General features: G+C 46.3%; 1 protein-coding gene across 6 annotated transcripts in view; it reads left to right on the top strand.

Moving 5' to 3' along the window:
- The first annotated feature begins 6,925 nt into the window (after positions 1 to 6,925).
- The window catches only part of PROX1 (prospero homeobox 1), a 45,975-nt gene continuing 28,272 nt past the window's right edge, over positions 6,926 to 24,628 (top strand). Inside the window, exons 1-4 of one of the 6 annotated variants that reach the window (XM_027681820.1) lie at positions 6,927 to 7,084; positions 7,303 to 7,427; positions 14,682 to 16,470; positions 23,029 to 23,142. In XM_027681820.1, coding sequence (XP_027537621.1) covers positions 14,749 to 16,470; positions 23,029 to 23,142 — 1,836 coding nt within the window. In that variant the 5' untranslated portion in view covers positions 6,927 to 7,084; positions 7,303 to 7,427; positions 14,682 to 14,748. Of the gene's footprint in view, positions 7,085 to 7,302; positions 7,428 to 8,528; positions 8,684 to 14,681; positions 16,471 to 23,028; positions 23,143 to 24,628 lie in introns of those variants that run through there. The other 5 variants (XM_027681824.1, XM_027681823.1, XM_027681825.1 and 2 more) reach the window with 5 other exon arrangements.

A 24,628-nucleotide genomic window follows, 5' to 3' on the forward strand; every position in this document is an offset into this window, starting at 1 on the left:
GAGAGCAAAGGGTTTTTTGACTCACAAGAGGCAGATTCTTCCTCAGCAGGGTTGATGTGACAAATGATCACCAATTCCAGAGTCTGCAGTTTGCTGTGAATTAATGTACCAAGGGAATTCCAATCCTGGCAGTGTCAGTCCAAGGGTGTGCATGAACACGGAGCTAGAGACCAGCTGATGTAAACTGGAATGGCTCTGCTTGCTCTGACTGACATCTGACATTCACTTTTAATTTCTGATTGGAGAATTAAGAGGAAGAGTGGGATGTCATATCTATGGCTTTACTAGTTCACAGAGGGCTGAAAGGGAACTAGCAAAATGTCTGCTAACAGAGAAACAGATGGAAATGTTTTCCCTTTCAACCTTCCCAGTTCCTTCCCAGTGGAAGGAACAGGTTGGCTAAGAGCAAGGCCCTGTGCGAAAGAGAAACACATCACACAGGCTTACACTGGAGGCAGACTATGTAACTCTTCTTCAAGGGAAAAGAGTTCCAAGTGACTTGCAGGGTATTAGGGGAGCTCCACCTAATTTCTGTAAATTTTGGCCTACAGCCTCATTCACATCAGGGTACTTCTTCAGAGCTGACAGACAGGAAATCACAATGAATCAGGGATAGCTCTCTTACTCAGCAAAGACTGTCCTGCATTGTTGAGCTTGGGAAGGCACAAATGGTTAATCTTAAACACAACCTGGCAGAAATGGGGTTTGGAAACCAGTTCACCAAATTTACACAGTGGTGTTTAAACTGAGCAGGACATTAGCTGATACTCAGTGGGCAAACTTAATGGCCAACATCACTCTATCAGCCTTTTCCCATGAAAAACCTGCACCCTAGGTGCTACCAAGTGCTAATTTGTTAAGAAAGCCTTAATTGAGTGACAGTTAATTATTGACAGATTTGAACTACTTTATCTCTCAATCAAAACCTGGCTCTGTCCCAGGCAGCAAGCAATTTACAGCCACAAAGGTAAATCTGGCCACGTGCAAGCTTTTTATGCTAAAGCGTGATAGCTCTCCCTCCCCCACCCCAAGTTTCTCCTAAAATTTCTCTCTGAAGGAGCCGATGATCCCCTGGTGATCACCAGCCCACGTCAAGGTGGTTACCCTGCTTAACCCCACTTGGCACAGAGTGGGAATTACCAAGGGGACATCCATCTGGAGCTGCCTGAGATAAGAGGTGTCCAGTGTTAATAAACAGGCTTCCTCTACACCTCAGCAGGGCCTTCCTTTTCTAAACAGTCTTCCTTTAATGTTGTAAAATGTTTTTTTCCATTTACTCAATGATCATGCCTTTGCTGCTGGGAGAGGGCTCAGGGAAAGAGTGAAGGGTGGGAGGAGAGGGAGAGGGAGAGGAGAGGACTCAGCATATGTTTCCGAATCATTGAGACACCTGGTTTTTAAATGAAATTGCTAATGCTAAAAGTTCTCCCAGATTAGCTATTTTGCTTGCCATATGTACACACACAACTGAAGTAAGAAAAAAGAGAGAGAGAAGACAAGAGAAGAGAAAGACAGAAAAGAGAAAGAAAGAAAGAAAGAGAAAGAAAGAGAGAAAAAAAGAAAGAAAGGAGAAGAAAGAAAGAGAGAAAGAAAGAAAGGAAAAGAAAGAAAGGAAGAAAGAGAGAAAGGAAGAAAGAAAGAATGAAAGAGAGAAAGAAAGAAAGGAAAAGACAGGAAAAGAAAGAAAGAGAGAAAGAGAGAACGAGAGAAAGAGGAAAGAAAGAAAGAAAGAAAAAGAGAGAAAGAGGAAAGAAAGAAAGAAAGAAAGAAGGAAGGAAAGATGGGTGGAAAACTAATGTATTACAGTAGCAGTAGTAGTAACCGCAGCAGTATCACAGTCATTCACTGCAATATGTCTAAACATTCATAAATGTTTTATGCATCCTAAAATGCCATGTACAAGGGATATGGCATCCCACTGAGGTTAATGAATGAATGAGTTGCCCTTGAAGGTTAATTTGCACAAACAAAAGGTCAAGGGACATCTTCAAAACAAAATATTGATTAAAGCAAGTTAAATGTTTTGACTTGAAGGAGACATGAAGGATTAAAAAGCAAAATAAAGCAGTATGGATAAGAAAGGAACAGGAAAGAAAAAAACATCACCCCCAGACACAAAGGAAATGGTAGAAAACATATCTGAATCAGCTAGTCATCTGCTAACAAGCTGTAAAGATTTCCAATGACAAGTTGTCACATTAGTTTAGTGAAACTGAAGCAGCACTTATCCCTTTTCCTGTGCTTAATCTCTCCGCGAGCTGCACAGAAACATGCTACCACGTTTAATAGGATTAGTTTAGTTCACTTTCTCCTCTCTGGAGGTTGTGACGTTTTTTGTTGTTTTGGGGTCGGTTAATTATTGTATTTTTTAACAGTTCCATTTTCTTCAATACCAGGTTCTTGAATTAATTTGCACTCTGTTGAATCACCTAGGTTGCATTCACTCTCCAGGTTAAAGGCATTTTCTTCCAAAGGTTTTCCTTTCGAAAGGAGGAGCCAGGCAAAGGGAAGTAATGAAAGGCTCTAAATTCAGCAATTACACACATCAGGCACCCGGTTCTTCTCTTTCTCACAGACATTGATGATGCTTTATTGATATCAGTACAGTTATTTTAATTCATATCAGCATAAGAGCAGAATGAGACCTTTGTGGCTGTGGGGTGTTCTTTTTATGCACGAGCATACTTGGACCTTCCCCACCCCTGGAAAAAAAAAGAGAAAAGAAAAAAGAGAATAAAAAAGAAAACCTGATATGTATTCGTAGCCCTGTTCCCTCATTTAGTTGGAACAGACATAGCAAGGAAAACGATCAAAGAAAAGGCAGTTTCAACAATATACCCCTGTCACTTTCAATTTTGTTGTCAGATTCCAAAGGGGCAGAGGAATCACCCATGGTCATGGGCACAATGCAAAAGTTTTCCTAAGTTTCTTCCATCTGTTTTTTTTTCCCTTAAAGAAATAATGCAAGCACAGAAAGCTGTCAGCTCGCAGCAAAACTTTTCAGAAACACCAAAATTTGGAGTATTTTTTTCTGTTGGGACAAACCTTGCAGCTGAATACGGAACTGACAACCTGCATATTTGGAGGACATGTAGCATTTTGACTTGAAGCTTGTGACACACACCAAGCATTAAGCAGAGGGGCAGGAGAAGAGAACCCACAAACCTGAGCACACTCAGGCTTTACATCCAAACTTTGTGAACACAGATTATTTTTTGTTTGCGTCCGAAACACCCATAACTCAAAAAATAAATAGTGTGAATACCTTATAATCTATTAATGGCCAAGAAGAGGACCTAGTGGGTACTGTAGAATCTATTAATTACTAGGAAAAAGACCCAGGAATTCTAGAGGAGTTTGCAGACAGACTGGAATCTAACAGGTCACTAGTGGGGACCACACTTGCAGTCGGCCAAGGGACTGGGGGCTGCAACGGATAGAAACAGCCACACAACCACACACACCAGCCAGAGGCTGTCCTGACACAGCCTAAGCCACCAGGCCCTGAAGAAGGCACCAGAGATGGCTTTGCTTGCTACAAATCCTGAACATGAGCTGCTGGCATGGACCCTTTTTGAAGGATTAAATTTTTGAGGAAAAAGAGCTATTCCTCCACCTCTAAAATTTGGGTGATGGGTGGGGAATTACTTTTACTGCTGAGCTTTGAATCATCAGCTTGCATTCCTTAAGGGGCTGTCTATCCTCCAGGATTAAGAGAGTCTGGAGCACTCAGTGCCTGAGATGGTGGACGAGTGGAAAGTGTGTCTTTCATTCCAGTTGGGCTTACTGGTATGGCAGGTCGTAAGGCCGATGTGCTTAGACTTGGAAAAGTAGCAAGACATTGGGCTGGAGGAACATAACCTGCAAGCAGATATGGAAAGGAGCAGCAGGGTCGAATGATAGTAGGACCTGCGTACAAGGTGCCCATGGTTGGGGCCAGGCTGGCTGCCACTGCTCTACTGTGTGACCTTGGGGACACCACTTCACTTGCAGAGCCTCAGTTTCTCTTTTGAGTAAATTTACAGTGGTTGAAGTTAAGGAGAGCCCCGGTGCTGACAAGCTCAGTGTCAAAGGCAACGATTCATTAATTTGCATTTGCACAATTCAGCTTCTTCTCTACGTGTGCCTCGGTGTACTCTAAAACAAAAACAAACCAAAACAAAACCAAAACAAAACAAAAACCAAATTAAGAAAGGAGGGGAAAAAAAAGGGGAAGAATCCAAGCGAGTCATTCCACTGCCAAATTTAGCCTATCTGCCCCTGCGTCCAGACACACTTCTGCACCCTTGTCCTGCAGTCCCTGCAGCACTTACAGCTACACCGGCAGACTGAGCGCGGCACCCTGACCAGCGCAGGCGGGGACCTGTCCCGGGCCGTGCCGCCCATCCGCGCCCGCGGAGCCTAGCGCAGCCCCGGCCGCTCTCGTCGGGCCGCCCCGGCCTCGCCGCTCCCCGCGGAGGGCCCGGTGATCCTGTTTCTAAAGGTGTCACGTTAAAAGCACTCGCGGCACAGCCGTCCCGGCTCGGAGGGGCTTTCGCAGGGCCGGGAGGGCTCCGCGGGCACCGGGCAACGATGCGGGGCCGCCCGGCGCTCGGACTGCGGGAGGAAAGTGACGGCAGGGGAGAGTCCCAGGACGCGCCTCGTTGCACCGGGGATTCGCGGTCACTAACAGCGCTGGGGTGGCCAGCGCCGGCCCCGGGCCAGGCCTCGGAAAACGGCACGCCAGGGCTTGTGAGGTTGCCGGAGGGGAGCGGGTCTCTCCGCTGCACCAGGGGCCGGGAGGACCGCGGTGAGAGCGGCCAGGCTCCCAACCGCCTGCCCGCCGCGTGAGCCCCGACGTGCCGGGCGCCGCGGCCCCGGTGGGAAGCCGGCGCTGCCGGCGGCCCCCGAAAGGTTTCGCCTCGCACCGGTGCCACGCTCCAGGGCGAGTGTTACTGGCTGCATCTCCTAGTGATCCGCCGGCCGGACACAGGCAGGGACATGTAATTTTTTAACTCGGAGCAGCTCCCCAGCGGCAGCTCCGGCAGCGCGGCGGGGCCCCGTCTTAGTGATCGGCGGCGGGTGGTCTGTCGCGTTACCCATCCACTCGCGTTAGTGACCTCACTCCCCGCCGCGGGGAGACACGCGTTTCGCCACCACAGGCAGGGCAGGTCTGGCGCCGGGGGGCGGGTTTGCTGTCCAGGCCAGCTCCCAAACTTTTGCCGCGCAGGGCAACCCTCTCAGCGCGCCCTGCTGTCCGCACCCACGCGCGGAGGTCTGCTCCGCGACTCTCCTAGGCTCTCCTATAGTGAGACAGATCCTCACAGTGGAAGCTGGGACAAGCGGAGCAGCTGCCCGCGCCAGCAGCAGCAGGGTGGGCAGGGGGCGAGGCGCGGCCCGGCCCCTCGCCGCTGGCAAAGAGTGGCGGCTCAAGTTTTGACAGGGGCCACCCGCGCCTGCCCTGCTTGTCCTCATCCCACTGGGGCTCTTCCCTCCACGCGGGAGTCCCTCTGCCACCGGCCCGGGCACCGCGCACGACGGCCGCCCCGAGGGGCGGGCGGACGGGCCCGGAGAGGCAGCGCCGTCCTTACCTGCCGCTGAGCGCCCTGCAGCAGTCCGCTGCCGCCCGGCCCTCTGCAGGACGTTATTCCCTCTCTCTGGTGTATTCCCCGGCCGCCCGCGAGCCTGAGGCTGTTTCCCTTCGTGCAGCCTCGCCTCCCCGCCGGCAGCGACCGCGCAACCCTCCGCGGCAGCCGGGGCGGGGGTGCGGGTGCTCCCTGCCCTGCACCTCTGAAACCCGCGCTCACGGCGGGACAACGCGCGCCCGGCAAACTTCGGTCTGGATCGCAGCCCGGACCTGCCGGGAAGATCCACTTTTTATCTCTCAATTTTTTTTCCCCCCAAAGCTTTCCAGTCGGAGCTGGTCGGGAGCGCGTTAGGATGGGTTTAAGTTGAGCGAAACTTGGTGCGTGCTGTGCAGGGCGCTGTGGCCGACAGCACTGAACACCCGTGTCCCAGCATCGCCGGTTGTTCCACGCGCCGCAACCTGATGCTCGATTTCGTGTTTATTTCCTGCCTCCCACGTGGGAAGTGCCCGCGCGGCTCCCGCTGACAGCCCCGCGACGCGCGGCGGTGAGGGACGCCGAGTTGGGGGGTGGGCGGCCATGGGCCCAATTCTCCTAAAGTTTGTGACCCACGTCGGGGGGCAGCACCCGCGAACGAGGGTTTGCTCCATCGCACGATGCTTAAAAGCGTGAAACAGGCGCACCCTGGGGCCTCGGCACACATCTGCGGAAGTCTCCCCGCATGGAAAACTTTACCGCATGGGGCACCGCAGAGCACCCCTCGCTCACGCGGGGGTGATTTTCCTAAAGTTTCTCACCCACCCCCCTCCATGCGGGGCGGATGTTCTCCGTCCCTTGTCCGTGCACGGCGGAGGTGAGGGGGGGCGCCCCGTCGGGCCGCTCCTGCCGGCGCTCCAGCCCCGCGTCCATCCGTCCGTCCGTCCGTCCGTCCGTGCCCGCTGCAGGTGCGCGGCCGCCACCACCTTCCCGCGGGGGCGGGGCGGGGCGACCCCAACCCCCCCGCGCTCCCCTCTCCTCTCTCCCCGCTCCTGCCAAGTTCTCCCCGTCCCCCCCGTCCGTCCCAAGGAGCCTCCCGATTGGGCGCCGGGCCGGGCCCACGTCACTCCGAGTGTGACGTCTAGTCTTCCTGTTTCCTTCAGCTGTGTCTTAAAGTAAATCTTGTGGCGGTGCGGAGCGCTGCTCGGCTCGGCCAGCCCAGCCCAGCCCAGCCCAGCCCTGCCCCGCACCGCTCCCGCCGCCCCCGCTCCGCGCCCGCCGCTCCGCTGCGCTCCGCGCCCGCAGCCCCGCGGCCGCTGCCCGCCCGCACTCACTCCCGCCCGCACTCCCTCGCCCTCCCTCGCCCGATTATCATATTCATCAGCGGCGGGGCTCGCCGGCTGCGCGCGCGTGTCCGCGTGTGCGTGTGTGCGTGTGCGGGGCGCGGGTGGTGTGTGTGTGCATGTGCGTGTGCGTGTCGCCCTTTCTGTCTTTCCACCGGCAAAAAAAAAAAGCGAGGCTCAGTTTCGTCGCCTTTGCACGGAGTAAGTACCCGCTCCCCCTTCGCGCCCCCTCCGTCCCTCCCCGCTTTCTCGGCCTTTTCAGGTCCTTTTTTTTTTTTTTAAATTTTTTTTTTTTTTTTTAATTCGCACTTGCTTGGGCTGCTCTAAATGGTCCGGGGGAATGGGGGGAGGGTGTGGGGGTGATGAAATCCCCAGCAAAATACTGATCACCGTTATCAAACCTGTGCTTCTTTTTCCAGGGGGCAAATTTGCAGTGACTTTATTAGCTGAGTAGTTTTAATTCCCCGGTAGATAAAGCGGTAAGGATTTGTGAGCGGTAAGGAGCCCGATGGAGCGCTCACCGTAGCCTGCCCAGGGCTGAAGAGTAAGTGACCTGCTCGTTGTTAGGTGATCCTCCCCCCTTCTCCTTCGCTCTCTCGCTGCCACCTTTTGTGGACCGCTCTTTATTTTATTCCTTGGGTTGGAGGGCAGTTTTGTGGGGACGGAAAACGCAGGGAGTATTTGGCTTCTTTTTGTTGTTCCGAGCTTCCTCCTCCTCCCGTCCCCGCCGAAGTTCCCCATCCCCGCTTTAAACTCCTGCTCCGCTCCTCCGAGCCTCCTCTTTGTCCTGTTTATTATAACTGCCTTGCTTTTTGTCTCTTCCAATTTGCCTGTCATTTGCATGTCGCTACTTCTCCTTTTTAACCCAAGCCGGGAAGGACAGGGACTTTTTATTCTTACTCTTCTTAGCCTTGCAATTACTTTTTCATTTCCAAGAGTGGGACGAGCTGCGAATCGTGGAAATGTATAGAAAATGGGATTTGAGTGGTAGGTAGCGAGCACATGAGAAGAGATCAAATGCAAGTCGCGGGATAAGAGCCTTGATCTGGGAAAAGATTAGGATTATTGGTACTTTCTGTTTGTTTGGTTGTTGTTTGTTGATTTTTTTCCTCCGGGGGGGATTTAATTCTTTCTTAGCCGTTGATGGAGATCTTTCTTGGCTTTTTCGATTTTCTGTTTAGCGGTTGAGTGACCCGGCTCACTTTGCCATGTGTTTGCACGGAGTTAAAGCGCAGGAGGGAGCGGTGCTGGGGGGCGTGGGGCCTGCGCGGAGGGGGCGCGCAGGGCTGCGCTGGGGGCGCGCGGCCCGGGATGGGGGGGCACTGAGAACGCGGGGCCCGACAGGAGCGGGCGGCCCGACGGGCGTCCGGGGCACGACTCCCCGGCACCGGGCGCTCCGCGGGGGCGGAGCGGGGCCGCCCCGGGGCCCTCGTCTCTTTGCAGAGAGGGAGAAAGTTGGGCGTACCCCCCGCGGTCGCTGCGCGGCGTCTGGCGGGGCAGGGCAGGGCCGCGGGGCCGGGGCGGGAGTGCGGGGGGCGCGGGCAGGTGCGTGGCGCTGCCCGCAGGGGCGGCGGGGCAGGTGCGCGCCGAGCGGGGCGCCTGCGGAGCGGGACGCGGGGGGTCCCGGCCGCCGCCTCCTCCCTGTGCCGGAGAAAGCCTGGGTGACGGGGTCAGCCGCGGGAAGCGGGTCGGGAGTCAGTGTCCGCAGGCGGACGCGGGAGGCGCGGCCGAGGTGGGATGGAGCTCCCGGAGGGGCCACCGTCGCGTCCGCGTGTTTGTGCCCCATCCGCGGAAGGGCAGGTACGGGGGGTATTAACTTAATGCCTTTGACAAAGTAGGGGATGTCAGTCAGGGCTGGCAGACACGGCTGCAGACTAGAGGTGCCCTTGAATGTTGGGTAAAAGTTGCCAGCACGAGCTTTGGTTACCCCTTAGTTTCCTACAGGTCCCGAGTGCTCAGCAAACCCCATGGCGTTTCTGGCTGCGTGGCCAGTGTCACCCCAAACCCTCATCCGGGTCTGGGGACGGGTGGGGAGCATCCACGTGGAAGGCATCCACGCATCCGGGGCCATTACTCGGTGGCAGAAGGTCCTGTGTTGTTGAACATGGGGTACAAAAACACGTCTGTGTCACCGCGAGGTGTAAAAGCTCAGATTATTTGTCACTTCCATTGCCTGTAGAGGTTTGGCAGTATGCAGGATGAATTATACGGAGGCAGTTTTCTTGCCCGTAGATTTGCATGTGGCACATATCCTTTATGTCTTCTTCTCGCAGTTTTTCTGTGAGTTGCCATCAATCACATAAAGTTTACGATCGCTGCAGCTCATTTAGCATTTATTTTATCTGCTTTTTGTCCAGACCTTACCTTTAGCAGCAATATCACATACTGTGAAATGTTTATTAATACTCAAGGGTAGACAGAGTATCAACATTTCAGGAGTTAAACTGTGATAAAACGTACAATGTATATACTTTTCACTAACAACTCCCTATTTTTGTAAAGTATCTTGCATTTGCTGAATGGCACTGTCAGTATATACTGCTAACTTCCCTGACAGTTGAACTCTGAGGCCTCTCAGTTTATATAATTCATCTATTTTATGTTCAGTTGATAAATTAAGGTATTCATAAGAATGGACACATTTTGAAATTGAAAAGTTTAATTTGATTCAGGGCAGAATTGTAAATCCTGCAATTTGTAGTTTCTAAATAGTGATTTATTCTGACTCAAAGTGCAGCCTAACTGCTAAATTAAGTAACTCAAGATCTGTGATTTAACGACATTGTGTAGCATGGAAAAAATAATATCTTGAAAAACTTGGGCTGAATTTGTAGTAGGAATCTTGAGAATGTTTCAGTATTGTCTCTACACAGAGGCCATGTGAGTTATTTTCTTCACGATCAGTGAAATAACAAGGACCAAACTGGCTTGAGAGGAGGAAAATGTTTTCAGTTTTCTAGTTTGAGCAGCTTGATTTCTTTTTCTCATTCAAAAAATCTGTTTTGTCAAGCACTGCCGAGCACGGTTGTGTGATGGAGGGCCCTGTATCTCCCCAAAATAAAGGCCTGAACTAGTGAGATACCGAATCCCTCCTGTTAGTGAGCTCTGTAGTTGATGGGAATTGCGGATGTTTCGAATTCACAGGAATTGCTGAATACCTTGTTGGATTGGGCCCTGGGTATCACCAAGTTCATAAGACAAGGGTTGCTTTCTCCTTTAAGGCTAAAGAGCAGGCAGCATAATTTTGAAGTAAATCAAGCTCTAATTTTTGCTGCTTCCTCTTCTTGTGGAGAAATCCTAATAAAGTAGCTACTACTGCACAAATAGTTGCTCATCGTTGCTGCCTTGTTTCAAATTCTTTGATTAGACATCTCAGCTAAGGGAGTTAGATAACCATTTCCCCAAGAAAACTTGTGTCTGAGCTGTACAAAAAGGTAGTACTTTCTCATTAGTGGCTGACGTGATTTTAGCACTGAACAGATCTATGGTGAATAGATGTCATCTGTTCTTCAAATTTTAGCTGTGGTTTTGTGCATGAAATGCTGTTGACTGGAATAATTTTCATCCTGCGCTTCTTGACTGATTCTGGCAAAGCCATACCCCATGTAATGTGTTAGAGTGAAAGATCTAAATATTTCTATTAGCAGAAGCATGTTGAATTTCTTGTGTGGTATTCGCATAATGGGCTGACATGAAGCAGGCAGATGCTGGACCAAACAGAGTAGTCAGCTTGTGAAAAGATAGGAACGGTTTCAGCTCTTGAAACTGATATCTCCTTGAATTCGTCCACGCATATCCGTCAAGTTTAGCACTTTGCTACTGTGTATTTAATGGCTGTTTAGGGTAGGCTGGGGATCTTCAAAGTAGCTGATAAGGGTGAATTTGAATTTACATCTCCTTTGCATCTCATAGGTGTATGAATTAATCTATGAGAAAGTGATCGTAGTCTTTGTAGATCAAGATGAGTTAACAAAATTGATTACAGAAATTGATTTATTTGTAGTGAGTGCAGTTAAATACCTGACATCATACTCCTTTTTAAGGACTGTTCTAGCCAAAGGTTTGGTAAGAGTAACTCTTGGAGACCTAGAAATTAATCAGTTTCCATTTAAAATGTCAATGCATATCAAATGGATCTGAAATAAACCCATGTCTGTAGCTGCTGTGCTGTTAAGAGGTTATTCATAGCTACATTGTAATCATATCTCCTTAAACAAAAGATTTGTAAGTAAATTTGTAAATAAAATACAATTGCTATGTTTATGGATGGACATAGAAAGTGCTGAGACCCTTGGTATGATTTTTAATTACATGGGCATGGAAAATGTTCAGTTTCTGAGAAAGCCACACCGTGCGAGTTGAGGTTTGAGATGCGACCCGTAAATTTAACATAAACTACGCTTGGCATGCAAGGAGAATCAAAAGTGATGTATAAACCAAATTTAACCTTCACAAATTTAAAACTATGTAACTCAGAAAGAAATGGTGCTTCTGAATATTTCTACACAGATCTTGACAACTTAAGCTATCTTTCTAACATATTTTTCTGGATAGCTGCACACAAACATTAGATGTATGAAATATAGTTTTGAGACAATGTGCAGCCAAAGTACTGGTACTACATAAAGGACACACACTTCCTAATTGTTTCCCCCCCTTCCCAAGAGTTCCTTATTTATTCAGTTCTAATCTAATCAGTCTTGAAGTCTGCCTGTCGTGGCTGGGATTTTGCATCCCGCTGTACATGCCATTCCACTTCCCTTGAGTGCGAATTGGTTTTGGTCCTCCGAGACTGAAATATTAACTGACCGTTCAATACCCATTCTGTTTTGTTGGGCTGAAGTAGAACTATTTCTCATATTTAAGCTGAAAGGCACGTAAGCCTTAAAGCTGGCAGTCTGTAGGCTCAGGATAACGCCAGGGCAAATGGGAGATGTTGCTTAATACCCAGGTTAAGTGTACGATAACTCTGATGCTTTCAGCTTCCATCGAGGGAAGGAGAGGACATCGCTCTGGAACACCTCCTGCTGCGTGTTTGCAGTGGCAGGAATGGGCTGGTGAGCAGTGGCTAGTACAGGGGCTTAGGGAGAGGGAAATGGACACTGGGGAGGAAGGATGCATGGCAATGACCTTCCAACCTGGTTCAGGACAGCCTGTTTCCTGAGCTGCTGACTCAAGGGTACAGCAAGCCCTCCCCATGTGTGTCCTTGATTGGGATTGGGCAAGAGAGAGGGAAACAGTGGTCAGGCACCTCGAATTTTCTGGGAAACATGCAAAACTTGAAACCTGTCATGAGGTTTTTGGTGTGAGTCTGGGAATGTATTGCTGGCTCTCAATCAAGCATAGCTTGACTAGAGAAAAGGAAGGAAAAGCGTGAAGGTTTTCGGTGTTGGTGGGTTTTGTTTCTGGTTTGTTTTTTTTCATGTTGGCAAATGGTATCTGTATGGTGGATGGCTTTAGAATATCTTATGTGCAGTAAGCAGGAGCTCTTTTGGTTATCTTTCAATTAGTTTAGACCACTTTCAAATGAACACCATTAGACCAAAAGGTTAACCTTGACCCTGGTTTATTCTGTGTGCCAGTGTCGCCTACATAAAAACCCTGGTGATGGTCGTCCCTTTCCACCCTCCGAGGACTTGGCCAGTTCTTTAGAAAAACAACTCTTCTGAAATCCCAACTCCTCATTTTATTTTATTTTTTTAAGATAAAGTTCTAATTGTAAGAGCCTGATTCTTCCCCTTGAAAAACTGCATTTGCGTCAATTGAGAGAAAGCAGGAGGCAGTCTTTTACAGCACATGCTACCAAGCAGGGCCTGACCCTACACATAACAGGATTTTTGTCCCCCTGGACTCCAGGGGAGTTGCTTGCAGGGTGGGATGCTCCCTGGTGTGTAGGTGGCAGAATTGGGCCCCTGCAACAGAAGTCCTTGTTATTTTATCATTATCGTGAGGTAGCTAAACTTAACTTGCTTAATGTACTTCTTGATAAGGAAAGATCTCTGAAGACAGTGACTGGATAACAGTGTAAGGCTCTGGATTCCCCATTTGAATTCATTACATTTTTGTTTTTAATATATTTTTAATCTTTTTTTGCTCTCTTGTATGCAAGGAACAGTAATGTAAACAAACATCATGTCCCTTGCATAACTGTCTCTGACACCAAATTTCTGAAAATTCTTTTAGTACATCGAGAATACATGGGCAAAGGCTGCAGAATAAATGTAATGTTTCTAAGTATTAAAAGCTTTTTTTTTTTTTTTGTCCTGGTTGCAAACTAAGCATTGACTACTGTCTTGATTTTACAGATTATTTCATGCTGAAATTATGCCTATTTGCATGGATAGTCATTCTTTAAAACTAGCCACAGATGCAGTCCTAGGGAGCACGTAGATGTTTTTACAGGTGAACCGAAAGAGATGGGAGCAATTCCAAAAAGTCTGCATGCTGCCTTTGGCAATATACCCTGTTATTGTGAAGATTGTGCTCTGTTAAGCAAATGTAAAGTTTAATATTAGATAAGCGTTGCATGAAAAATATTTTAATTTTCGTCACTGTTAAATTGTAAGAAACAGGAAAAAGTGTCTAATGCTTTATGTGCGATGTGAGTTTAGCATCACTAGTTAATAAGTCACAAATTATGTCAAGAACCTTTTACAAAATGCAAGGAAGTGTGTTATCTTTTTATGCTGTGTTCCTGGGAAACAATGAGAGTTCATATAAAGAGAAGGTATCTTCCTTTCTCACGCAGCTGATTGATGTTATTTCTTTCATCTTCCTGTATTTTTTCTCATCTTTTCTGCATGTTACAGGAAATAAGATTCTGTGTATTCAAAATGCTACATGTAAGAAGGGCTTCACTGGGCATTTCACATATTGTTCTTGGAGATTTTTCTAAAGCAGAGAGATGTGACACTGAACATGCCTTGTTTCTGCTATGCAAAAAAATTGACATCATGTATTTTAGTGTATGAAATACAGAATATTCAGCCTTTTGTAGCGGAGCTTGCTTGGAGAGTTGCAAAAAGGGAAGGAATGTATGGGGAATTCAAAACATTGTCGTGGCTAGTCACTGGTACATGTGAGGCTGTGTTAACAAAATACATTTTGGCCTTTACTCCATCACATCTCTATAAATACTATAATCCTGACCGTATCATAAATGTTTCCCTAATGATTTAAGAGAGGTTTTCCCCCCATTGTAAGCCTGAATGCGTCTATGATTTCTTTGCCTTTCACATACACATATACCACCTTACCTACAATTATGTGAAAGTTGTTGTTTTAACCTTTGAATGTTAAAACAATATATCAGTTTTATCTCTCTTTAAAAATAAAAACTACAATTGCATTTTTACATTGCAGTTGAATTTTTTAATCCAAATTTTGTACAATTTCTTGTTTTAACAATAAATCTTAAATAAGGAATACTTTCATCTTCTTTTGTAACATGTATCTCAATGCCCTAAATTTAATCAATTGGTTGTCAGAGGCTGTGTTCTTCTAATCTACTCTTTCTTCTGAAGATAAACAGTATCATTTTAGGCATTTGTGCAAGAGAATCATATTACTGGTGCTTAAGCAGTTTTTGCTTTTTTAAATCTTAATCCATCTTAAACCAGTGGAGCAGAAATATTTAAAAATGTTTCATTTCAAGCAGAGTGCATAATAAATTGCAATAATTGTAATGTGCCATAAATCCCAGAGCCTATGCATTTTGCATTTTATTCAGGATTGAGGTCAGGAAATTTGGAGAAATTTAAAGAAAATGATTCATCAGTCCTTTTGTTCTGTTGGCCAGGGTCCCAGGATTCTTGAGCTGAGCCCAGCTGACAAGCTTTTGAAGATGGCACAATAACAGTCCAGTGATGCCTGACCATGACAGCACAGCCCTCTTAAGCAGGCAAACCAAGAGAAGAAGAGTTGACATTGGAGTGAAAAGGACGGTAGGGACAGCATCTGCATTTTTTGCAAAGGCAAGAGCAACGTTTTTTAGTGCCATGAATCCCCAAGGTTCAGAGCAGGATGTCGAGTATTCAGTGGTGCAGCATGCAGATGGGGAAAAGTCAAATGTACTCCGCAAGCTGCTGAAGAGGGCGAACTCATATGAAGATGCCATGATGCCTTTTCCAGGAGCAACCATAATTTCCCAGCTGTTGAAAAATAACATGAACAAAAATGGTGGCACGGAGCCCAGTTTCCAAGCCAGCGGTCTCTCTAGTACAGGCTCAGAAGTACATCAGGAGGATGTATGCAGCAACTCTTCAAGAGACAGCCCCCAAGAGTGTCTTTCCCCTTTTGGCAGGCCAACTATGAGCCAGTTTGATGTGGATCGGTTATGCGACGAGCACCTGAGAGCTAAACGCGCCCGGGTTGAGAATATAATTCGGGGTATGAGCCATTCCCCCAGCGTGGCATTAAGGGGCAATGAAAATGAAAGAGAAATAGCTCCGCAGTCCGTCAGTCCTCGAGAAAGTTACAGAGAAAACAAACGCAAGCAAAAGCTGCCACAACAGCAGCAGCAGAGTTTCCAGCAGCTGGTTTCAGCGAGGAAAGAGCAGAAGCGAGAGGAGCGCAGACAGCTGAAGCAGCAGCTGGAGGACATGCAGAAGCAGCTGCGCCAGCTGCAGGAGAAGTTCTACCAGATCTACGACAGCACTGACTCCGAAAATGATGAAGATGGCAACCTGTCTGAAGACAGCATGCGCTCTGAAACCATGGATGCGAGGGCCGGCGACTCTGTCAGCAGGTCGGACAATGAGATGTGTGAGCTGGACCCAGGGCAGTTCATTGACCGGGCGCGGGCCCTCATCCGGGAGCAAGAGGTAGCGGAGAACAAGCCGAAAAGAGAAGGTCCTAAGGAGAAGGAGCAAGGGCCAAATGCCTTCCACCCTGAAGGCAAACACTTGGCCGAGACACTGAAGCAGGAGCTGAACACTGCCATGTCTCAAGTTGTGGACACAGTGGTCAAAGTTTTCTCATCCAAACCCTCCCGCCAGCTTCCTCAGGTCTTCCCACCTCTCCAGATCCCACAGGCAAGGTTTGCCGTCAATGGGGAGAACCACAACTTTCATACGGCCAACCAGCGCCTGCAGTGCTTTGGGGATGTCATCATTCCCAACCCCCTTGACACCTTCGGCAGCGTCCCCATGCCTGGCGCCACCGACCAGACTGAGGCACTGCCCCTTGTCGTCCGCAAAAACTCCTCTGACCAATCGGCCTCGGCCCCACCGGCTGGTGGCCACCACGCCTCCCTGCACCAGTCCCCGCTCTCGGCCACTGCCGGCTTCTCCACCTCCTCCTTCCGCCACCCCTTCCCACTGCCCCTCATGGCCTACCCCTTCCAGAGTCCCCTGGGTGCCCCATCGGCCTCCTTCCCGGGGAAAGAGCGCGCCTCCCCTGAATCCCTTGACCTGACCCGGGAGACCACCAGCCTGAGGACCAAGATGTCGTCGCACCACATGAACCACCACCCCTGCTCACCAGCCCACCCCCCCAGTGCCGCTGAGGGCCTCTCCTTATCCCTCATAAAGTCCGAGTGTGGCGACCTGCAAGACATGTCTGAAATCTCGCCCTACTCGGGAAGTGCAATATCCTTTTCGAAAGATGAGCGATAACCTGGCAGTGGCTGGTGGGAGAGGATGAGGGGCTGTGCTGGTGCCACAGGGCTTTCCCTGGGTGCTGCGGGAGTGGGGTGCTTACAGGGTGCAGGCAGAGGGCTTGGTGAGGCCAAATAAAACGTGTGGTATTGACTGACAGCACTCTTTCAGCAATAGTGTTCATGTAAAAAAGCCACTGGCCCTCCCCCAGCCTTTTAGTCCTCCCTGTGGGGTCAGGAAGACAGCCAAGCCCACAGCCTGGGTGCCAGTGGGTTTCCCTGGGCTGGCAGGTCCTTCCCCAGGCAGGGAGGTGATAAAGGGGGCATCGCCCTCGTCCAAAAACCATTCCAGCCAGGGCTGCCTCTTTTCCCTCCTGTGCCAGGCCAACACACGACCAGTGTTAATGGTGTCATGACTGGGGCTCTCAGGGAGCCACAGTCCAGTTGTTGCTGAGACTTCAGCTCTGAAGTGCATAAGGGAAATGAAGCACAAAAGACACAGGTACTGATATATTCTGGCTGCATCAAGTTCTTTCCCCCACCCAGAGGTCTGTTACTCAGCCCGTGTGCAGCTGCCTGCTATGCATGATTAACCTCTGTTCAGCCATACACAGAAATCTTTTGTCCTAAGATACACAAAGCAAATTATTTTGGAAAGCTAGAGAGAACAATTAAATATAAAACTTCAGCTGTATTAAATTTACAGGACACTTCCCTTCCTCAAAAAAAAAAGATGATAATAAAATCTCTGTTTTTATCTCAATAGCAGGCTTTAGTTAGGGCGAAAAATCCATCTCTGCCTTTATTTAGGCATATCCAGACATAGTAATAATCTTTTAGGTTTTTTCCTGGAAACTAGTACTAGATTTTTGGTTGTTTGTTGTTTTTTTTTTTCTCTTTTAGCTCTCACACCTCCCAGGCTTTCCATCTTTTCCCCTAATGTTCTTTTTGATCAAAAGGTTTTTTATCAAAGTACAGGTGTATTGAAAGCGAATAAAATACCATGTGTGCCCAATGCTAAAGTTGAGGATTTTGCATGAAGGGTAGATTGATGACTTTTCCAGCTTTAAGACCCCAGCAGAAGGCAACAGCACAAATGCAGAGCCTCAGATGCATCTATATTCATTCCCAAGATGATGAAAGTAATTGCAATTGAATACCTGTGCCCCTACCTGAGTAATGGTAGCAATGCTGAGGAACTTTTCCCCTTTTGAGGGGTATCATGTGAAGGCAGCTGCCTGAGGCTGTGCTTCTTCACTGGTTATCTTCTAGGTGATTAATAACTGTGGTGGTTTTAGCTTATTTTAACCACATTTTCTGTAGACATCCTCAGGAAGGTCCTGTCAGGGCTCTAGACCTGCTGGTTACCTGGACTTTCCATCCCTCCCATGGTAGTGGGCACCACTGGGACAAGACATGTGCTGCAGGTCCAAAGCCTGTTACCACTAGTCTTTGATGTAACTTAGGTCAAGTCTGAGTCCAGATTGCTGCTGTCTGACCTGTGTGAGTAGGCCCATTTCTATAGGGAAAAGTGCTCTATAGTTGAAAGCACCTTCCTAAGGTCTTGGTGTTTTCAAGAGCCAGCTGGTAGTGGACATAGTGTTTGAGGCCTCTTTACCAAAAGACGATCTTGTTGAACATTGGTAGCAAGGAAATCTTCTCCTCACCATTTACATTTTACAGCAAAATAGAGGAGTCTGTCTAACTCCAGCATCACTCGGAGTTAGTGCCAATTACTTTTGCAGTTCCAAACCCAAAATCTCTATATTGAAATGCAAGCTGCAGTGCTTGGAAAGCAGTCCTGAGGTCAACAGGAGTGGCAGCTGAGGGCAAGATTCAGGCCAGGGCAGTTCATGTCTACTAAACAGGACAGTGGCATACAAATTGTTTTTGTATAAAAGTAGTTGTCCCATCCTGGGAGAGGAGTGAGGAGTCATGAAACATGGCAAGCGTGTGAACTAGGAGTAGTTCTAGGGCTGCACTTGATCCTCGCCACCCGTGGAGCATGTCTCCCCCACTCTTGCCATCTCTCCCCCTTTCTCCTGGTCCTTCTTACTGGTACTTGCTAATGGAGCTTGCTGCTTCTGCTGAAACAGGGGTGCAAGAGTCCCCTGCTGCTTCAAGATATAACCAGGGGAAATGCTCAGTGCTACAGTGATAACCTTTGTCTTTTATTGCCCTCCTTCTTTCCCTGCCATTGGGAAAACACACTGACTTTTCCACCTAGATGCTGTTGCAGGGTGCAGTTTGTTCTGGGTTTAGATACAGACCTGTTGGGACCAACAAATTTATTAAATAATGTCTCTACACGTGCACCTTAGTCTACGACACTGCTGCGGGGATGGATGTTTTTTCCTAGCAGCAGCTCGTTTGTCCAGGTAGCTTACAGTTTCTAGGGAAAGGCATGGTGTGGAGGTTGGTTGGTTTGTGGTCGCTTTTGTTTTACATGGTTGAATGTGCACGTATAGGCAACAAATTTCTTGAAAGAAGCAGATCTTTCTTCCCCGCAGAAAGCAACATCTGTTTTCCTGGACAATACAGCCAGGATGAGAACAGAAGACTAGCAGATAGAGCCAAGTTCAGGTTTTAGTAGTAAGTTAAACACTGAACTAGCCTGGTTTTTGTTTTCTTGGGATTTATTCTTTTTTTTATATATATAATAATGCCTGTAAAATGTATCTGATCGTTCTTTGCTGAATTGCAGAAGAAAATGGTTAATGTTTGTGTATGTTGCTAAACAAGATAAGATGCACCTGCAGCCTGAATTCCCATCTTGGTCATGAATGCAGGCTGTATCTTTGCAAACTAATCTGTTTAATCAAATATTAAGTTTTATTCAAATTCCAAAAGAAACAGACAGCGAATTGTTTTTCTGTATGGTCTTCCTTTGTCATGCATCCTCTTTGCATCTCAAGAAAAATAGCCTTGTTCAGTCCCAAAACATTTGCATAGATCTAAAGCACAACAGTAGTTTGTGTGCTGTTAAGACATCTGTAAAGGTGAAGAACTTTAGCATGCTGTCCCTGGCAGGAGGGCTTTGAAACATTAGTGCAACTTTCTACAATTTTGTTTATTTTTAAGCAGAATTCCAATCCAACTGGAGTAAGTTTCACAGTCTCAATATGTCAAAGCTGTAATCAGTGAATTACAACATTTTGAAATGAGGAGTTATTACATCTGACTAGAATTAAACTAATTAAACTTTTTTTTAAAAAAGGAGTGATTGTACAGCAAGCTGGATAACTCTGTGCTGTTGATAAAACCTGTGTGATGAACAAATGGTTTCCAGCCAGTCTGTTCTTCCAAGGGTCTTGAAGATGCTCTGAGATGCAGCTATTTGGAGCTTTGATGATCAAAAGTACCTGAGGTGTAACTTAAGGAGCAGCTTGGCTTTGCTAGTGCAGATTTTTTACCTGATGCAGCCTATTCTTACCCCTTTTCCCTTCAGCTAAATACACGCGTGGGCTGGAAAAGCCTGTTAGAGCATTTGTGGGGGCTCAGGCTGAGAGTAACAGAAGCGAAAGATCATCTCCACTGAAAAATATTTTTACAAAAGAGGAGCATTACCTGGGAGGATTGAAGTGCAAATGAATCAAATGCTGTGCACTGCCACCCCTGTGCTTCTCCAGTTAAAACATGCATGAGCTTGTATAGGTTTCGTCCCCATATGTTTTGTTCCCAGTCTTCCACTTCCTATTTCTTAGGGTTTAGCCATTTTTCTGCTGCTGCTGCAATAGGTGAGGCAACGTTGTGCTGTGTAAATGCACAACACTAAGACTCTCAGGTTGTTTGAACACCGCTTTAGGTTCAGCTGCAGTACACTGTTCCTCTGATCTTTTATGTTCCCGAGCAGATGTCTTTCATTAATTTATGGATTTATCATCTTTTCTTTCTGTCCTTTTTTTTTTCTTTCCCTTTTTTTTTTTTTTTTTTTACACCTGGCAGCTGGCTCAAGTTTCAGCAGTTATTGTCTATTTTGCATTACCCATAGAATTGAATGTCATCTGTCTTCACAAAGCTATAGCTAAGAGAATTGAGGCAAGCCACACGAGCTGCTGGGACAGAGCTTGTTTGCGTTCCATTCGGCACCCCTCCTCCCTTTACCTCCTTAATATTTATTTGTGCTCGTTTTCTTTCCTGGCCTTGAATGGGGCTTAGCTCGTGTTCGGTACAGCTGTATGTTTACTGAATCTATTTCATCATGAGTCATTGTGCGTGTGTAAGTATCCTGGAAACAGCTAGTGCTTTCTTGGAAGAACAGTTGCTTTTCAGCCCAAGCACTTAAAAAGGAAATTAAGCAATTGGTCAGTTCAGTTTTTTTTTCTGAAATAGCAAAGGGTTATCTAATTCTTAGCTCTTAAGTCTGTCATTAACTATTTTTTGCTATATTATTACAGATCATATCTTTTATCACAGTAAAGCGTTAACCTTAGGATCAAGATATACAGATTTGTTGCATATTTGATATTGCTTTAAGGTTGCCAAGTGCTTAAGAACAAGTATAATTTTAATAAAAAATGGATTTCTGGGAATTTGAGTCTCAGAGCATCTTTTAATACGTGTTTCATTCAATATCAATATCCTCTGGCATTAGAGCAGAAAATATTTAAAAATCCTAAATGCAGAAGGAATCCAAATGCTTAGACAACTGTCTAATATGCTTAAATCCAGCAAATATGAGAGGGTTTTTTTGAAGTTTTAAGTCCATCTTTGAGCTTGCTTTGTAAGAGAATATACACCAAACCTGATATTAACATGTTGTCAGCGTCAGAGGAATTGCAAATTAAGGAGACTCAAGATTACTTTTTTTCTCTCCTATTGGAGTTCCCTTTTGGACCCCTAGTTTCCTGAAAGGATCACATAACAAAACGGATTTCTGGCACAGAAGTTTTGATTTGTCTAAAACTCTTATCACTAAGCAATAGGTGACAGCTTGCTACTATTATTTCACTTACGTATTTTGACAGATGGCACTGCAGAGTGTAATGCTCTTTTAGACTTCTCTATCAGTCTAATGGAGGTAACTGGAGGTTCTTTCAACTCTTCTCTTGGCACAAGAAGTATGTCAGTCATAAATTATCTTCTTTGTAATCATTAAGCATCTAAAACAAAATGCAAGTTCAGCTGAGCCGTTTTCCATGTACTTCCAGATAATAAGAGGTTTTTAAACTAATATTGTCAATGCTTTTTTTTTTAAATGTTACATTTTTCTAATCTAAAAATGAACCTTGTAACTGAAATGAAGGGAGAGGGTTTCAGCAGATTTCAGGAATTAGAGAAAAGGGAATTCTGCCGAAAAAGCCTAGCTAATCAACAGTAGCCTGCTGATAAAAATTAGTCTGGGTTTCCCATCTCGAGGCTTGGAGTGAGATGTTCTGTGCTGACGTGCACCCGGCTGTAAGGCAGAAGAGGCACCTTGGCTGCAGTGCCTCTGTCAACTTGGTTGACCTTCCCCCCCACTGTAAGGTGTGAACTGAGTGAATTTTTCAACAATTGTGTTTAGGAGAAACAGTCCTTAGAGAAGCTTCTGGGAAGAACCCTTAATTGACCTTGTGGGGACCACATTGATTTTCTCCACGTGCATCTTCATTTCTGATAAATTATAAAGCCATTAATTTGCTGAGGAAATGGCAGGGTCAGCCTGCGGCACAGATGTGACCAGAGCTGTCCTAGCACACAGTTCACAAAAGAGAGCCAAGAAGCGGGGAGAAAAATCAGCAAGCCGAGATTGTTATGGTTAGCTTCACATTCCCTTGGGAACTCTTTTAGTTGCTTCTGTTTACAGATCTAAAAGGTAATGATGTTTCCAGGATAAATAGGCTGCCTTATAGGGTAAGTGGCCATTTATTGATTTGCTAGCCCACATGTATTGATTGGTTAGCCCCAAATACAGCTTCGTTCTGCAAGGAGTTAACTGTGTAAATCAGGAGGTGACAAATTTGTGGTGGGGGCATTCAGCAGCCGAGGGGCTCTGCCTATCACAGATTTCACTTTGATTTGCAAGGCAGCCACTGGAGCAAAGCAACAGCAGGATTAGAGGGAGCTACTCAAGATGTTAAAATTTATTGATGCGAATGAAACAGGTGAAATGCGCTGCCTGTATAAAACTGCTCGAAATCATGAAGTGCCTCTGATTGTCTGACATGCATTGGCTTTATTGTGTGCAAGTAGCACAACACTGAGAGAAAAAGAAACTTTAACTGGCACAGCGAAGAAGAGAGAGAAAAAAGCTTCTGATAAGTTTTCTGCGGCACATGCTTCCTGCATTTGTTTCCGTAGCAACAAGTGAACATACATATGGTACACAATCCATAAACTTGCAAGATCCCTGAGACGCAGCACCTAAATTGATAGGAAATGCAGGGTTTAAGTTACTTGGCCTCTCATCCCACATTTACCTATTTTGCAGAAAACTACAGCACAGCAATTTAACTGTTAATATTTTCTCCTGTAGTCTGGGGAACTGTAGAGTATTTAAGGGGGCACTTTGATAGGTCTGTACATTCTGAAAAATCTTTCTCAAGAAAAGAATTTTCCTTTACTAATTGAATCCTACATGCAGGAAGGCTTGTCACCGAATCACTTGAAAAAGGCCAAGCTCATGTTCTTTTACACCCGGTACCCAAGTTCCAATATGCTGAAAACTTACTTCTCAGACGTAAAGGTAAGAAAATCTCTTTCCCATGCTTTCTCCTTACTAATGCTGTATTTGCTCACAAAATGGTACTGTGTTATCATATTAGAGATTAATAATATTTCTGGGTGCATAAAGGTTACATCTGACTTCATTCACTTGTTCTTCTAGTTGAGGTGTACCCTGCTTGTGCCTGGATGAGGAAAGTGGATGTTTCTAAATTAAAAATTTAAAAAAATCCCTAAAATTTTAGAGCAAAATAAGAATAATTATTACAGTAAATTAAACGGTTTTCATTATATATCCTATGAGAAAAGGAGATTTCTGTGGTGGTAGAAATGTACTTCCAAGAACATTTTGGAGCAGTTCTCAAGTGCTCCCTTATTGTTTCTTTTCGGTTGGTTTCCTCATGTTTGTGCTTACATAAGCAGAGTGTAGAATCCCTTTCTTTCTGTCAAAAAGAAACAGTACATTGAAATTCTCCATGCAGAAGCTGCTTAAAAACAAAAGTGATGATTGTCTCTTATTTACAACTTAATTTGTTGTTGATGCAGAGTACACTGAGCATAAGGAGGATGAATAAAGTGACAGATTCAGGCCACATTATTCAAATGAGGATATGAAAGCTGTCGACATACAGCTGCATCCTCCCTCATTCTACAGAATATTAGGACCTCCTGATTTTTTTTCTAAAAGTAATTGTTCCTTCACATCAACTTGATTTTGTGTTAATCATCTAAGTTTTTTTAAAAAACACATAGATTGTGTTTTAATGATTATAATGGTATACATGGTGTCATTATCTAAGTAACTTTATAAACATTACATTAGCTTAAATTAGTTTGTTACATATCCCCCCACCCCAAACAAATTACTGAAATCCTTCTTTTAATCACTTTCGGGTTATGGTTTTTTTTTCAGTCTTAGTGGAAGATTATTCGACAGGTTGTGAACTTGGCCCAATTTCTGCTGATCAGTTCTCTTTGGTCAAGTTTCTTGGCAATGTTTCCTTTTATTTTTTTTCATTTAATGTTGCTTGCACATCTCAGTATGCTTCTGCCCCTCACAGCCGTGTCCTTGGAGGTTCCTCTTATTCAATGACATGTGCTGAGCGGATGGTGACAACATTTATAAAAAGGAGGGGGGGAAGCAATACAGCACTTCCTAGGCTAAATGGCTGGTCAAGAATCATTAAGCACACACAAAAAAAAGCTGCAAATGGCACAGCGGGCCAAGTGGAGGGTTTACTCTCAGAGTGGATCCACCTGGAATGGAAAAATTGGAGGGAGCGTTTCAGGCAACGCTGCTCCAATGAGCTGCCACAGGCAGATGTAGCGTTGGCAGTGCTGCCCAGGAGGATCCTGCTCTGGGACTACCCTGCACCTTTGCCCTACCTGTTCACATATCCAGGTATACCAAAGTGGGGATATTTTTTCCCTGACGTTTCTGCTTAATTTCCTCTTCTTAAGAAGATACGTACTTGAGTGTTTCCATGCACATGGTGACTGTCTTCTGA

The sequence above is a fragment of the Neopelma chrysocephalum genome, unplaced genomic scaffold, assembly GCF_003984885.1.
Source record: "Neopelma chrysocephalum unplaced genomic scaffold, ASM398488v2 Primary Assembly neopelma1_61b, whole genome shotgun sequence".
In the NCBI taxonomy this organism is placed as follows: domain Eukaryota; kingdom Metazoa; phylum Chordata; class Aves; order Passeriformes; family Pipridae; genus Neopelma; species Neopelma chrysocephalum.